Source organism: Heterocephalus glaber, unplaced genomic scaffold (genome assembly GCF_053883595.1).
Source record: "Heterocephalus glaber isolate CG9 unplaced genomic scaffold, H.glaber_assembly_v1.0 deba00001687, whole genome shotgun sequence".
Classification (NCBI taxonomy): domain Eukaryota; kingdom Metazoa; phylum Chordata; class Mammalia; order Rodentia; family Bathyergidae; genus Heterocephalus; species Heterocephalus glaber.
Window position 1 is genome coordinate 7,634,580 of NW_028258412.1, and position 17,089 is coordinate 7,651,668.

Genomic DNA, 17,089 nt, shown 5'->3' on the forward strand with positions numbered 1-17,089 from the left:
GGGCATAGTGATGCATGCCTATAATCCAGCACTTGGAAGGCTGAGGCAGGAGGATTGCCATGAGTTCAAGGTCAGCCTGGGCTACATAGCAAGACCCTGTCTCAAAAAAAAATTTTTTTTTTACTTGACCACAAATGCCTTAAAGGCAAGAACCAGACCTGTTTTTATCACTTGACATTCTACAAATGTTTGCCAAATTGTACTAGCAATAAACACAATTAATGTGAGGTTACTCAGGTCACAAACCTGATTTATAAAAGTTGATATTATAAATTATTAGAAATGGTGTCATTTCTAATAATGCCTGATGGTGCATGGCTGTAATTCCAGCCCTCAGGGTGGTGAGGCATGTGGATTGCCACAAGTTCAAGGCCAGTCTGGCTACATAGTTCAGGGACAGCATGAACTACATAGTGGGACCCTGTCTCAAAAAGAAATTTTTTTTAATAAAAATGGTGTCATTTTAGCTATATTTTAAACTACAGCTAGCCCTCTTCAGGACCCCTACTGAAAAGATTATTATCTTGTCAAATATTCACTAGGTTTTACTAAACTTAGAAAGTTTTCTCCTTAATTGGTTAAATCTCATCAATCTTATTCATTTTCTTTTATCCTCTGCCTTCAGAGTATTGTAGAAGTCTTTAGCTTAGCCTCAGCTAAAATTTGAATTAATGAGGATTCACTGACTTCATGAAAACAAAAATAAAACCCTAATTTTATAACTTTTTCTCATAACAAAATTAGGGGCAAACATAATTATCTGTGATTGCAGGTGAGGTACACTGGTGTCTTAGTTACTTTCTCGTTGCTGAGATACAGTACCCAACACCCACAGTTTAAGGAAGGAGAAGTTTATTTTGGCTCACTGTTTGTAAAGGTTTCAGTCCATAATGTGCTGGCTCCAAGACAAGGTGGCATGGTAGGGAAAAAGGAGCTTATGATCTGGCTGCAGGAAGCAGAGTTACCAAAGAGGAGGGAGGGAGACTCTGCCAGACTCTGTCCCCAGAGGCCCACCTCCTCCAACCAGGCTCCACCTCCTAATACCACATTTAGCTATAAATTCATCAGTGGACTAATAACACTGATAAGTATCACACCTCCATGATCCAGTCACCTTCCTGAAGCCCCACCTATGAGTGTGTGAGGCTTTGGAATGACATAACAACTGGCTTAGTGAGTTCCAAAGCTGAGCCTCAGACTTATTCCTTTCAGAAGCAACAACAAAAAAAGTGAAAATAGAAGGAAAAAAAATGGAAACAAAGCTTTTTATTCAAGGGAGGGGAGGGGAGTTGAGGGGCGGGGGAATGGGATAAAATAAGATTTATTTATTTAATTTTAAAAATTGCTCCTTTCACTGTGCTATGCTATAAATCTGTAGCCCCTGGGATCTGTCCAGTCTGAAGAGCTTTTCTTTAATACAGTATTTGCACTGGCTACATTTGTTTGAATTTAAGTTGACAAATTTCTATCATTCATTCATGTACATTTATTGGACATCTGCTCCCTGTTGGGTACTATGTTAGCACTTGGGAGGCTGAGACAGGAGGATGGAAGCAAGTTTAAGCCCAACCTGGGATACATGGTGAGTTCCAGTCCAGCCTAAACTACATAGCAGCACCTTGTCTCAGAAAATAAAACAGCATAATTATTCCTGTTATGAGTAATGTTATCTTTAATAGATATGGATGCCAATTTGGGAAATCCTGAACTGTTTTCTGGTTGCAGCTGCCTGATGGGGGGGGGGTGGGTACTGGATGTTGACCCCAGGGCCATTGCACTGAGCTACATCCCAGCCCTTTTTATTTTTTATTTTGGGACAGGGTCTCAGTCACTAAGTTGCATGGGCTGGCTGTAATTTGCTATCCTCCAGAGTGTTGGAATTGGCTAGCTTCCTGTTTTTTGTTTGTGTTTTAACCCACTTAAGAGGTTGGGACAATACTTTTTTTTTTAAGTACTGACTCAAACAATCATATAATGTTTCTAAATCTGAAACACATAATCAATGAAGAATGTTTTGTTCTTGTAGGACACTAATTTTCCACAACCATTTTTCTTTTTTTTTTTGGTACCGGGGATCAAACTCAGGTCCTTGTACTTACAAGGCAAGTGGTGGAACCACTGAGCTAAATCCCCAGCCCATACAACTATTTAACTAGATTGATTTGTATTGAGTTGTGCAGTTCCAAGTGTTTCTTTTTAATTAATTAAGTTTATTGGTACATTTTAAGTATGCAATATGATGACATTCATCATTGGGAATTTGTATCTATACATGATATATCTTGGGGTGTGTGTGTATGTGTGTGTGTGTTTGTGTTTGTACTGGAGATCAAACTCGGGTGTGTGTGTATGTGTGTGTGTGTTTGTGTGTTTGTGTTTGTACCCGAGATCGAACTCCGGACCTTGCGCTTGCAAGGTAGGCGGTGGCACCCCCGAGCTAAATCCCCGGCCCTCTTGGTTCTTATTTAGTTCTGTGTTCTTGACCATCAGCTCTGGCAATCTATACACATTTATGAAATGCGCCTGAGGTGCCTGTCCCTATTCTGACTTCGATGTGGGACTGAGTATGAAGAGACCCAAGAACAGATCACTGAGATACCATTTGTTAAGCACATTGGCTTAGAATTGGGAAGCTTTGCCTCTGACTTGCTCTGTGACTGTGGGCAAGTGACCTAATTCCAAAGGATGCTAATGATGATAGGTAGTGCTAGCCTCAAAGCAGTCTATAAAGATTCAGTAACATAATTCATATAAAGGGCTGACCAGAGTATTAGCTGATGTTACATGTAGTGATAAATATAATAAATGCTTTTCAGCTTAACACTTTAAGGGAAGATCTGACTTACCCGGATCAAAAGAATTGTATTTTGTTCTACATTTCCTCTCAACACATGAACATGCACAGTTCTGATGTCTCACCTTGTTTGCCTTCAAGAAATGATGCACAGGGGCCGAGGATTTAGCTCAGTGGTTCCGCCGCCTGCCTTGCAGGCGCAAGGACCCAATTTCGATCCCCGGTACCAAAAAAAAAAAAAAAAAAAAAGGGAAAGAAAAGAAATGATGCACATTCAGAAAGGAAAGTTGTGACTTACTAATTCAGCAAAGTAACTAAGTATCCACTGATTGCTTAGCTCTGGGAGAATATAAAGTAACATTACACCTTCAGTAAATTCAGAAAGACTTTACTAGAGAGGGAGATTAACAATCCTTGAGCACTTCACTATGTGCCAGGCACTATGCTGGCCCTTTCTGGTTTTTGTTTTTTGTTTTTTGTTTTTTGTTTTGTACTGGGAATCAAACTTGGGACCTTGCGCTTGTGAGGCAGGCGGCGGAACTACTGAGCTAAATTCCCAGCCCCTGATGTTTCATACCTTAATGTGAATTTCCTGGATCAGAGTGCTTTCCTTTTTTGTCCCCTACTGAGATAGATCTGAAAGTATGGAATCTTGAACATTTACCTTTTTTTTTTTTTTTGAGTATCAAGATAGTAATATGGAAAAATTGGGAAGCACAGGTAAGTATTTTTAAAAGCTTAAAAACTTTTTTGTGATACTGTGGGTTGAATCGGGGGACGACTGAGCTATATATCCTAGACTTTTTTTTTTTTTGTTACTGGGGATTGAACTCAGGACCTTGCGCTTGCAGAGCAGGCAGTGGCACCCCTGAGCTAAATCCCCAGCAACCCCAGACTTTTATTTATTTGTGTTTATTTTTAAATAATTTATTTTTATTAGTGTGTGTTTGTGATACCTAATCGATACATTCATCAGGAGGAATTGGTACATGTACATATTGTATTTTAATTCTTTTTACTTCCCCTTCCCCTGTCCTCCCTCCCATCTCCCCCATCCCTAGATCCCCTTCTCATCTCTGCAGAGGCTTATCTCTCTGATTCTTAATCATCTTTTATTTTACTCTTTAAATTATTTATACTTTGGGTTTCTTAAAGAAGAAAAACCATGTAGTATTTAACCTGTGTCTGATTTATTTCACTTAGTGTCATGGTCTCAGGGTGCATCCATTTTCCTACAAATGACTCCAATTTATCTTTTTTTTTTTTTTTTTTTTTCTGAAAATATCAGAAGCTATAAAAAACAAGTGGAATATCTGGCTGTACCAAAAGCAAAACACAAGTAAAAATAACACTTGAAAACCGTGTTAGAAACATGTTTTGAAACATGAAGTTTAACCCTTTTCTCTTTAGAGCAAAACAAGTCATAAATCATAACACAAGTTGTTTAACTGCCACAATTTTAATTAAAACATTGAAAGAACGAAAGGTACCCAATTTCCACCCTCTCTCATCATTTATAAAATAACATGATCAAATGTCAGTGAAAATAAACAGCTGATACATTCAAAAGCAAATCTTTTAATGAGTAAATGCAGATTTTAACAGAGCATAGTATTTATGTTGGGAAAGAATAGCTTGTGTCACACTCAGATCTTACCACGTACAAATATTTACAAATGGCAAGAAAAATAAAATCAAAATCTTTCTGTAGAGTAGCAGCTTCACAAAGCGAAAGAAATCCAGTTATGGCAAACTTCTTCCCAGAGTCCTTTTGTCTTGCACTATCAAAATAAAGTAGCTATCTTAGAGCATGTCCGAAGAAGGCACCAAGATCCTTCCTGTCCTCCCAAAGGAGACTAATTACTACTCTTATCCTTTCGATACGACTTAAGCATCATTAAGAGTCAGCATTCTGGGGTGGGTACAGTAGCACACACCTGTAATCACAGCTACTTGGGAGTCTGAGGCAAGAGGATCACAAGTTCAAGGCCAGCCTGGGCAATTTAGTGAGTCTCAAAATAAAAAATAAAAAGCAAGGGATGTGGTTCAGTGGTACAATACTTGCCTAGCATGCACAAAGCTCTGAGTTCATCCCCACAAAAAGAATTAACATTTAAAAATATCTTAAGATACCCAAGAAAGTACCAGTCCCATGTACATTAGCAAGGTCCTATGTATTTTCTACCCCCGCCCCATCCTTCTAGCCTGGTTTATCAGAGGCCCTCGATGAGAGTAGAAATGTTCATGTTCACGAGCCATTAAACTGACACAGCCACTTGAGCAGGAAGCCTTGACATTTGTACTGCTTCCTAACCTTTTAAAATTAAAGTACAGGGCCAGGGATGTAGCTCAGTGGCACAACACCTGCCTCACAAGCACAAGGTTCTGAGTTTGATCCCCAGCACCAAAACAAAAAAAACAACAAAAATTTAAGCATGAACCCATCACCAAATATTCTCAATCTAGAGTCAGTCTCTTCCTACCTTTCTCAATCACTTTACCTGGGAGGAATCCTTAAAAATACTTTTAAATTTAGGGAAGCCCTGAGGAAGCCCTCATAGTGAGTGTGAACACTCAGCTGAAATTTCACAGAAATCCAGAACTGTCAGCTAGAGTGAAGTTTTCTTTCAGAGAGGAAGGGGAAATTCTACTTAATTTGGCTTTACATTTCTTCCAGGTAGGTTTCTGTAAGCCTTGAGACTTCTGTATTCTTCATTCTCTCTTTTTTTTTTTTTTTAAAAGACAGAGTCTTGTTATGTAGTTCAGGCTAGCCTTGAACTACGCAGTTCAGGCTGGCCTCTCGCAGCCATCCTCTGGCTGTAGTCTTCATTTATTTCACTTAGTGTCATGGTCTCAGGGTGCATCCATTTTCCTACAAATGACTCCAATTTATCCTTTTTTATGGCTGAGTCATACTCTACTGTAGTGGTGGTGAACCTATGGCACATGTGCCACAGTGAGCATGCAGAGCCCTCTTTGTAGCCACTCAAGCCAAATGTATGAGTTGTCTTTTCTAAATAAAAACCTCAGTATTCAGGTTTAATTGCAGTGTTTGCACTTTGCAATAATTAAGTGGGTTTTGGGTTGCAGTTTGGACTCTTGGTCTTTAAATGGTTTGCCATCTAGTCATCTGATGGGCATATAGATTGCTTCCAAGATTTAACTGTTATGAGTTGTGCTGCTGTAAACACAGGTATGCATCTGTCTGTTTGTTTGGTTTTGGCACCTGGGATCGAACTCAGGTCCCTGTGCTTGAGCAGCAGGCAGCGAAACCACTGAGGTAAATCCCCGGCCTGTATGCATCTGTCTTAGTTACTTTTCTGGTTGATGAGACAAAATACCCAACTCTTAAAGGAGGAGAGGTTTTTGGTGTGTAGACATTTCAGTTCATAGTCTGGCTCCAAGGTTGGGTGGCATGGTAGAGGATTATTGCTGAGGAGAGACAGCTCATGGCAGGCAGAAGGCAGAAAGTCAGCAAAGCAGCAAAGTGCAGTCATCACACACCAAGCAACAAGCTGCAGTAGCAGCCTTCTTTTTGTCCTTTATATTCTGTCTAGGCTGCCCTTAAGCTAGGTAGCACTCACACTCAGGGTGGGCCTTCCCATTATCCACACCCAGAACTATGCCAAATCAATCAGTGGACTGATTTAGTAATCACACACTCTTGATCCTTGCATCACACACTTAATCCCAGTGTCACACAGTTTAGATTCAGCCACCTCTGAAAAGACCCACCTAGTACCACATTAGGCTTTGGGGGGGACATCTAGACACAAGCCATAACAGCGTCTTGCACTGTAATATGATGTCTTTAACTCTTTTAAGAAGATACCCAGCTGGGGATTTAGCTCAGTGGTTGCACTGCCTGCTGCACAAGCACAAGGACCTGAGTTCGATCCCCAACACACACACACACAAAAGAATAAAATCCTTGGGCTGGGGATTTAGCTCAGTGGTTCTGCCGCCTGCCTTGCAACCACAAGGACCCGAGTTCGATCCCTGGGACCAAAAAAAAAAAGAAGATACCCAGAAGAGGTATAGCTGGGCCAAATGGAATTTCTAATTTTAAGTTTTTGAGAAATCTTCATACAATTTCCGTAGTGGTTCTACTAATCTACCTTTCATCAAACGTATAGAAGGGTTCATTTCCCCTCACAACCTTATAAGCATTTCTAGTTTTTTGAGTTATTGAGAGTAGCCATTTTTTTCTGGAGTAAGATAGAAACTCACTGTTTTGATTTGGATTTCTCTAAAAATGCTGAACATTTTTTCATGTACCTATGGTTTATTTGTACTTCTTTTGAGAAGTATCTATTCATTTCAGTTGCCCATTTTTTGATTTGGTCTTTTATTTTTGGAAATCTTAATTTTTTTTTAGTTCTTCATGTATTCTAGACAGTAGTCCTCTGTCCAAGAAACAACTGGCAAAAAATTTTTCCCATTCTATAGGTTGTCTCTTCACTGTTTCCTTTGATGTGCAGAAGCTTTTTCATTTGATAAAATCCCATTTGTTGGTTGTTAGTGTTATTTCTTATGCAAGTGGGATTCTGTTCAGAAAGTCCTTGCCAGTGCCTGTGTCTTCAAGACTTTTACTTAATTTATCTTCCAGCACATTCAGTGTTTCTGTTTTTATATCTAGATCTTTGATTCACTTTGATTCATTTGATTCATTTTGATTCATTATGGCTTTGTAATATAACTTGAAATCCAGGTTTGGCTATTCCTGATCTTGCTGAGTTATCCTCACACTTGAAACCCTTCTACCTCAGCATCTGGAGTAGCTCGGATTACAAGTGTGTTGCCACCATGCCCGGCCAAGCCTTAAAAAATTTAAACATAATTCCACTGTTCAGGGACAGCTACAGTTAATATTTTTGGCCTCTTTTTCTCTTTTTTTCTTGATGTAACATTCAGCTTTTTAATAAAATTTTGTATTCTGTTTATTTTGTGTAACATTAGGTCATGTGTTTAAAGCTGTCATGTAAGCAAAATCTCTCTGGGAATAAAATGGAATTTATGCTTAATAGATTTAAGATAGTCTAATGGGGGGCAAGAGATTAAGCTTAGTGATAGAGTGCTTGCCTAGCATGCCTGAGGTCCTGGGTTTGATCCCCAACAACACAAAAATAAATGAATAAAAAGTAGTATAAAAGTATAAAATTGCATGGATGTATTAGTTTAATTAGCCAGGAAATGGGAGCTGAATGGGAGCAGAAGTAAACATGAAAATCATGGTGCCTTGGGCCGGGGATTTAGCTCAGTGGTTCTGGCGCCTGCCTTGCAAGCGCAAGGTCCCAAGTTCAATCCCCAGTACCAAAAAAAAAAAAAATCATGGTGCCTTTTGGAACATGGGGTGGGTGAGCAGGGTTAGGTGCCTCTGTTGGGAATATGAACCAGGTAGGCCAGTATGAACCAGTATGAAGGGCATTAGAAATTTGATACCTTCCTGCCTGCTTCACAGACCCAGCTCTTGCTGTCTTTACCATCCTTGTATGTTCCCTGGGCTCCAGCTGCATTGTACTTGGCACAGTGACTTGTCCTCTAGCCTTGTGTTATGTCCACATCCTCCCCAGCATCCCCTGCCCTTGTGCACTGTACACACCTTTGCCAGTGCCCAGTATGCTAGATTACCTTCTTGATTAACTTGTCTGTATCTCCCTTAGACCGAGACCTTTTAACTATGTCCTGAATACCTGGCAAATAGGATCATTTATAAATCTTTGAAAGTGATAAAGAATTGTTGAGTAAATAGGGAGTTTATGGGGTACCAGAGAAAAGAATCAGTGCATTTCCTAGGAAGCCAGCCCTCTCAGCTGTTTCTATCCTTTCTGGACCTTTAAGGCTATGTCATCTGTCCTGTATTTGAGGGGCAGCTTTCTGAGAACTAGCATAGGGATCTAAACACCATTTATTCTCTAAAATTTTTAAAGTGCTTTCTGTGTGTTCCAAGTTTCAGTCAACTTACTCATTTCTGCTCACTCCCAACCTTCTGTGAGTGTGGTGTTCTTGGAATTTGTGTCTCATCTCTGCTTACAGTCTGGCAGCACCCTAATGAGCAGTACAGACAGGCTCAGTCATGCCAAGATCCTTGGCAGAAAGCTACAGTATGTATAGACATGTGCCCAAAGAAACAAGACCTCTGCTGGGATCTTATGAGCTGTTTATCACCCAAATTAGTCATCTGTATAACTAAGATTAACATTTCTAGGTCCCTTTGTATACCCGGTCCAGGAATTCTTAGAGTTAAATGGGACAGAGAACGCAAAGTATGAATTTCTATGGTTTGCTAGAACCTGAGAACTGAACACAGAAACACTACAAAGAGATTTCCTCATGAGGTTGAGTTCCTTAGTGTTTCCTGTAGGGATATTCTCTTACTCAGTTCCTGTGAAGTGGGCCAGGGCAGGCAGAACAAAGGCCAGCTTTGAGAGGTAAATAGTGAGGATTATGGGTCAGTTATAGTCAGGCTGTGTACTCCTAACAGATCATTAAGTATTGTAAATCTGCCTTAGTCCCAAATGGATCATGCTGGCATCACAAATCGAATGTTTTTCAAAAGTAGATGTGAACTTGTTTTTTTTTTTCCTCTCAAGACAGGGTCTCACTGTGTATCCCAGGCTGGCCTCAAACTTGCAGTGATCCTCCTGCCTCAGCCTCTTGAATGCTGGAACTACAGGCTTGCACCACCACACCCAGCTTGGAACTTGTTTCTTAAGTGGTTGTCTGTCTCAGATGGTCTAAGTGCTAGCTCATTGAAGATGTTAGCAGACTGGTCTCCCACCCTAATTTATCTGACTTCTTTGCAGTCCCTGTGGATTGTTGCTAAGGGTTATGCATTCAGAAAGATAGGGCCTGAGGTTACTGTCCCTCTCAAGCACTGTATTGTGCTGGTATTATTGCTTTTTTATTTTGGTAGAGTTCTCCCTATTCTAGAGCTGTGTTTCTGAAACTACTCATCAGAAAGTGATCTAGGGTAGAGGGACATATTAACGAAATACAGATTCCAGGGTAGAGAGAGGGACATATTAACAAAATACAGATTTCAGGAGGCTGAGGTAGGAGGATCACTGGAACCCAAAGTTCAAGACCACCTTCGGCAATGTAGCCAAAAAAAAAAGTAGGAACAGGACACAGAACTAGCCACAATAAGAATGCTATGTGATCATGTCAAAGTTTATAAGCTGCTTTTAGTAGGACAACAGCTCAGATATGCTAAGGCCCTATTTCCCTTTTACTCCTGTCCAGTTTCTGATGCAACCAAGGCCCCCTAATTTCTGGGCTCCTGTCCTAGCCCTACAGGACCCATGAGACTGTGGCCACATTCTTTTGTTCCACACATATTTTGTAGACAGTGGCCAAGGGAGGCTACTCATCTCTTCCATGCCACCCTCATGTGGTGAGGTTCCTGTGCACAGAGTTAGAGAGGAGGTAAGGAGAGGATCCTTCAAAGATGTTTGTGTGGCTCTGGAGTTCAGGATATATTGCACAGAAGGCTTATGAGCAGCTGTTCTGGCAGTTGACCAAGACCAATCATGCATACCTGTATCGTTGGTTCAGCAAATATTTGAATGCCAACTAGGATGAGGTTCCTGAGCCCGGGGAAGGGACCACATAGTCAATCTAACAAGAATTATAATGAGACTGATACGATGTAAGTTTGGACATACACGCCTGTCTCTGTGCTGGCCTGATACAAAGGTGCCACACCTTGCAAACACTAAGCTGAGGTATGATTGTCTCCTGACCATTCCTGCCCTGATACCTGCCTTGACCCTAGTTTGTTGTTTATGTTTGTGTATGAGAGTATGGACTGTTCAGAGGCTTGTTGGATCCCAGGAGTGTAGAGGGTGGTGTCCAAGGTAAGTGGCTTATGTGTGGACCTCCTCAGCAGCAGCAGCCCTCTCCCACTGTAGTATGCCCTCCAGGTCACTGTGTTGTCTTATAGAACCACCTCAGTAGCCCTATAGGAAGCATGATACCCTCACTTTTTAGATAAGAAAAGAAATTCAACCCAGCAAGAGTTCTACCAGGCCACATGGCCAGTCAGTAGTGGAGTCAGGATTTGAATACAAAGTTTTTTGGGTTGGGTTGGGAACTGAGGCATTGTGGGCAAGTTTTTTTTTTAGACAGAGTCTCACTGTGTAGTCAAGGCTGGCCTTGAACTACTATGTAGCCTTGAATTCACAATCCTCCTGCCTCAGCCTCCCAAGTCCTATAGTTATAGGCTTGCGCCCCACATCTAACTTGAGGAAAATTTTTTAATGTTCTTAATGTTCTGTTATTCTTTTGTCGGATTTCTCCAATACTTTTTTTTTTTTTAAAGAGTCTCCCTAGGTTGCTCAGTTGCCAAGGCTAGACATTTGTGGTCCTCCTGCCTCATCCCAGAGTAATGAGATTACAGGCATGTGTCACCACACCCAGCTAAATGTAATTCTCTTTTGTTGTCAACTGGGTTGATTTTATTTTGTCAACAATTTCTCATATATCAGCTACTGCAAAAGCAAAATCCAATTTTTTGTCAGAGATTTCACAGATAGCATTTTACATTTGTCTTACTTGAATCTGGTTCTAGTAAGATCCACACATTGCAAGTGGTTAATATGTCTCATATCACAGCCTTTAATTCTGAGCCCTACCAATATTATTTATTTTTTGGAGAAGACTTGAGTTATTAATTCTGGAGTTGGAGGTGGCTGATTATATCCTCTGGAATTTTTTTTTTTTGGTGGGGGGCCGGGTACCAGGGATTGTGCTCAGGACTTTGCGCTTTCGAGGCAGGCAGCAGAACCACTGAGCTAAGTCTCCAGCTCCTATCCTCTGGAATTAATACATGCATACTTATTTTCTGTAAATCAGTAACTCTTGTAGCTTGATTAGCATCTTTGTTTTAAGGCAAAAATGCTTCATTGATGATCCTATATATTTCCTTTTGGATCAGGTCAAGAAGCTATTGTTAAAATTGACTGGTAAGCTTGATTTTATGGTAATCTTTTCCTCATTTTTACATAGTTATTAATTTCAAAAGAAAATATTTTGAACAAGGAGACACTAGCTCTAGGAGTACAGCTCAGTGGTAGAGTACTTGCCTAGCATGTGTGAGGCCCTAAATTCAATCCCTAGCACCATAAATGGAGGTGAGGGGGATGCACGTGGGTCCGGTACTTAGAATTCTTCAGCCAGAATGTGTAGAAAAGCAGACTTTATCCTTAGGCGAAGAGAGCTGATGTGTATGAAGAAGGAGACTTCTGGTCAGGGAAAAGGTCTTAGAGCTGAGGCCAGTAAGGCACTGGTTCTGTCAGCAGCCATGTCCTTCTGGGACATCACGTAAAATGATGTAACTGAGTGAAAAAGTGGCAGTGAGTTGGCTCTTCTCCCTGCTGAAGTCTCTGAGCTGCTATCTTAGTGAGAGTGTCTCATGAGCCCAGAGCTCTGAGTCTGCTCTGTGAAGACTCAGTGGAAGGCTTCTTGGTCTGAGAAAACTACAGCATATTTGATCTTTATCCCTTTGTACTTTGAAAGCTGAAATCAAGGTGGTCTTCTGGTGCTCCATTGGTGAGTCCTACACTCATGGAAAGGCTGCTTGTTTTGGAGACAGAGGGTGAGATGAATTGGAGTGGCCCAGTCATAAATGCTAGAAGGGAGAACTGTGGGTTCATCATATAGTCTAGTGCCTCTTTTTACAGGTGAGAAAAATATGGCCAGCAGGAGTGTACTAGGCTCCTAGCAAGCTTGGCCACAGCTAGCACTAAAATTCCCGTTCTGTGACTATGGTAGCCAATCAGCATTTTCTACTTGGAATTTCTGAGATGAGGGTGGCCAGATCACCTTCCTGACAGATTCTTAATGTGCATTCAGGATTTGTGGGTATCCCTTGTGCTGGTCTTGTCTTCTTTGTTGTACTTCTGGCTGGGTTCTTTGACTTGAAAGTGTTAGTCAACAATGGTTCATTTTGTCTGGGCATGATGGCACACACCTGTAATGTCAACATTGTGGCAGGCCAAGGCAGAAAGATCACAGATTGGCGCCCAGACCAGGCAACTTAAAAATTTTTAAAGGTTGTGAATGTAGCTCAGAGCTCCAAGGCCCTAGTGGGACCTTGGTGGCCAGCTTGGTTGGTGCCAGTACAGTGGTTTAAATACAAATGGAGTATCATGAGTCCCGGTCTCAGTTCCACACTAGCCAAGGGAACTCAGGCTGCAGTTTGCTGAAGAGATATGAACCAGATCAATATTTCCCAGAGCATAGTATAAGTGTGCCAGGTGACTTGGTATAAGGATAAATAACTTTTTCTTCATTACGTTTATACCTTTCACTTATAATAAGTAATACTGGTTTTTCATTTACACAGTGACATAGCTTTCTCTTTTAATGTATTGAGACTAAAATGTTGATAAATTCAGACAAGATAGGTAGTATTCCAGCATGGCAGATGAAGGAGTGGAAAAGAGTGCAATGTGGAAAACCATCATCTAGACCGTCCTACCCTCCTAACCTTTCATAGTTACAGGAATATTTTTATATTCTGAAATATATCAGTCACAAGCTTGCACACATTTCCTTTTCTTGGCCAATTTAGAGGCTGTCCAAAGTTAGAATTTAATTTAATTAAGCATGTATTTATCATCTGAGTTAGTTATCACCGAATAGAGATAATGGCAGCTCCCATGGATAACGATCCAGAGGCTGCTCAGGATTTTTTTTCTCTGGTACCAGGGATCAAACTTGGGACCTTGCACTTGCGAGGCAGGCGTGGCACCACTAACCTATATCTCTGGCCCTACTCAGGATTTTTCCAGTTTATTTATGAAGTACATTCTGGGCCACATTCATGACAAGTTCATGGGTACTTCCCCACAACTGTTGTCCTCTGCATCCCTCCAGAAAGTCTGCTTAGTAGTTTAGTCATAATCAGCTTTTGTTACTGAGAGAAGATGGGAGTGTTGGCATAGAAGCCAGGGGAAGTGGGGTACAGAAGTGGGCAATCAAGGGTTTTCTGCCTTTCAGGATTTTCCTGGAGAGAATCTTCACTCAAAGATTTGCTGATAGCCAAGGATGGCAAGCAAGGGGCCCTCAGCCTCTGCATCCCCTGAGAACTCCAGTGCAGGGGGACCCAGTGGGAGCAGCAATGGCAGTGGCGAGAGTGGAGGGCAGGACAGCACCTTCGAGTGCAACATATGCCTGGACACAGCCAAGGACGCCGTCATCAGCCTGTGTGGCCACCTCTTCTGGTCAGTACCCCTGCTGCCATCCCAGAGGTTGTGCTACAAAGTTTGGAATGCCCATGGCCCTGAGCAGCTTAGGAGCAGAAGGCTTCTTGCCCCCTTTGGGTCCTGATACACTCAGACCAAAGGAGCAGAAGACCTCGGTTCCCATCTCAGCTGTGCTGCTGATAAGCTGGGTGATTTTGGGCAAATACTGTCTCCAAACTGGGCTGCTTCTCCCCATTTCTCCAGTGATAATACCATTTAGTGAGCATTTAGTACCTACCACTTGGTGTGCTGAACCTAGAGGCAGTGGCAGTATAGCACAATGGTTATGCCAAGGACTTGTGGAACCAGATTTTCTCCCCACAAATCTTGATTCTGTCACTTCCCTATTAGTTGACCTTGGACATGGTGCTTATACACATTCTGCCTCATTTTACAGGGTTGTTTTTAAGTAATAAATGACCCAAAACATATAAAAGTCTCATAAGAGTACATAACATGCAGCACATACTTTGTGTTAGCTGGTTGGCTGACCATAATTATCACTATTTGATGTGTATTATCAAAATGAAGGAGCAGGGTCTTTGTCCATTTCAGCCTTAAAGACTACAGAAACCCCTGTTGGCTCTGAGAACTTGGGAGAATGTTGAGGTTCGCTTTTTTTCTCTTGAGATTTTTGGGCTGAACCTTGAAAAAGGAAGGGGAACCTTAAAAATAGACGGATATGAATGGCAGGTAAGACAAAGAGTGCATGGCATCCCAAGGCAGGCAATTTCTAGGAACAGGCATATGCACTATTGCGTTTCTCTGAGACCCTGAGGCTACTGTATGCCTCTCAGGTCCCCTAAATAGGAGGCTGGATATGTTAGGGAAGAAGAATGGTTGTAGAAGGTTGGGCTAGATTATCAAACTCAGATTAGACTGAGGACTAGAGCTAATGAATATCTTTGAGGAAGAAAATAGTGTGAAATGAAGATCGTTTAAGCAATATTTAGAGTTTAACTTGGCACCAGTATAAAAGATAAATTTATTGGTAATTAATAGAACTGTGCAGAGATTTTATTATTGTTGTTCTCACAGGTCCTGCCCTAATCATCTTTGTGAAACTGTTGTAATCAGCTGTATTAAACTGGAAATACTTCAGAGTATCATAAAACTAAGTCTTAATGAGTGACAGAATTAAGAAATAAAAGGCAGAGTACCATTGGAAGGAACATAGATTTTAAAATGATACAGATGCTTCCAGACTAGGTGGTGTGTTTTGGGTAAATCTGCTAGCTTCTCTGTATAGTACTTTAGTTTCTTCATCTGTAAAGTGGAGATAATTATACCACCCCCAGTAGGTTAATGTGACCATCCAGTGACACTAACAAATGAAAAGCTATTCAGGGCTAGGGATTTAGCTCAGTGGTTCCGCCTGCTTCACAAGCGCAAGGACCCGAGTTCTATCCCTGGTACAAAAAAAAAAGAAAAGAAAAAGAAAAGCTATTCAGCCACATCCTGTGCTTTATTAAGCACAGTAGGTGCTCAATAAATGGGAGGAATCCTTATCACTGTTATAATCCTAAACTTTCCTCTGAGGGTTATTTATTCACCTCCACTTCTCACTCAGCCTTTGAGGGGAGCTGCCAATGAAGATCTGCCATGATTTGGGTTACACTCCACTCAGGTTAGAATGACATTTGAAAGGTTAGTGTTGGAGTCAGATGTGAGGCATCTGTTATGTACAGGAAAATTGAGTATCTGCTTTGTGACACTGAACTGGTTTCGGAATTGGGAAAGGAACTGTCCTGAGTCCATGGCTTACTCAGCTAGAGAAGACATATGATGTGTTAGAGACCAAAACCACATCTGCATTTTCCACTGCCCTAGTGGATAATAGGTGTGCAATAGATACTTTTGAGTAAATTAAGTAATGAGAAAGAAATATTAAAAATCTGAATCGTTTCCTTCAATTCTGTAAATGCCGTTTTTTGAATGCAGTACTGGGTGTTGAAAGGGCAGTAAACTAGAAGTCTGGATACTGTTTTTGTCCTGGTGCAAGTCACTGCATGTTTTTGAGCTTTGATTTCCTCCTTTGAAAAATGAGAGACATTGGGCTGCAGCTCTCCGAGCTGAAGGTAGCCCTTTCTGTCAAGTAGCTTCTCCATCCTTTCCATTGCTTAAAAATATTTTTAGAGTAGGCCTGAACTTTTAAGCTACTTCCTGCTAGTAGAGCTATCAAGGCAGTGGACAGCCTGAAGACCTTGTCTAACTAGATCTGGACTACCTGAGAGTCCACGTATCCCTTGGGAGCCTGAGAAAGCTATGAACCCACTGAAATTGGGCAGTAAAATAGTATGTGTATACATTTATGCTTGCATGCCCTGTATCAAAATGCATTTTTCTACAGAGGATATTTAGCTTTTGGATTTTTTCAGAGGCTGTAATGACTGAAGGCTATCTGGATGGTCTGGGCCCTAGGGGTCTGCATGTGCAGTCCAGTCACAGGGGTGCAGATTGGAGTCTTGTCTCCACTGTCTTGGTTTTCCTATGATGTCTAATTTCTGATGCCAATAATCCCTGGAAAACCTCAGTGGGAATGTGGTGCCCTGTTTTTCCTAGTTTTTCCATTCTGGTGCTTCCACCCTATTAATCAAGAGTTTCTTTTTTTTTCTTTCCCCTTCTCTTTGATGACTGGTTTCCCTTGGGACTCACTGACAGTTGGCCATGTTTACATCAGGTAAGATGTATTCCATTTTACTCTGTCTTTCATCAGCTGTGGTTGCACAAGACAGCCCTAGTCTCAGGAGACTATTGTCAGAAGCTGCAGTCTCCCCTGTTTCTGGACTCATTTGCTTGCTTGCCCCTCAACCCTTTTTATATAACTACCTACTAACAGACACTTAATGAAATAAGGGGTCATTGTAGTACCCAAGATTGTTCTAACTCTGCTACCAGTGGCCATGGTGGCCTTAGTAGGCGACCACCTTATTGAGTCTCGATTCCTCATTTATAAGTCAGGTCAGATTTGATAAAACAGTAGGTTCTCTTTATTTTTGAGAAATATCTTTTTTTTTTCCTCAATGTTAACAGGCTCAACCTTTTC

General features: G+C 41.2%; 1 protein-coding gene across 1 annotated transcript in view; it reads left to right on the plus strand.

Moving 5' to 3' along the window:
- Rnf185 (ring finger protein 185) overlaps positions 1–17,089 on the plus strand; it is a 52,214-nt gene that overhangs the window by 18,092 nt on the left and 17,033 nt on the right. Inside the window, exons 2-3 of the mRNA XM_004843475.3 lie at positions 13,799–14,022; positions 16,705–16,723. Coding sequence (XP_004843532.1) covers positions 13,847–14,022; positions 16,705–16,723 — 195 coding nt within the window. The 5' untranslated portion in view covers positions 13,799–13,846. The remainder of the gene's footprint in view (positions 1–13,798; positions 14,023–16,704; positions 16,724–17,089) is intronic.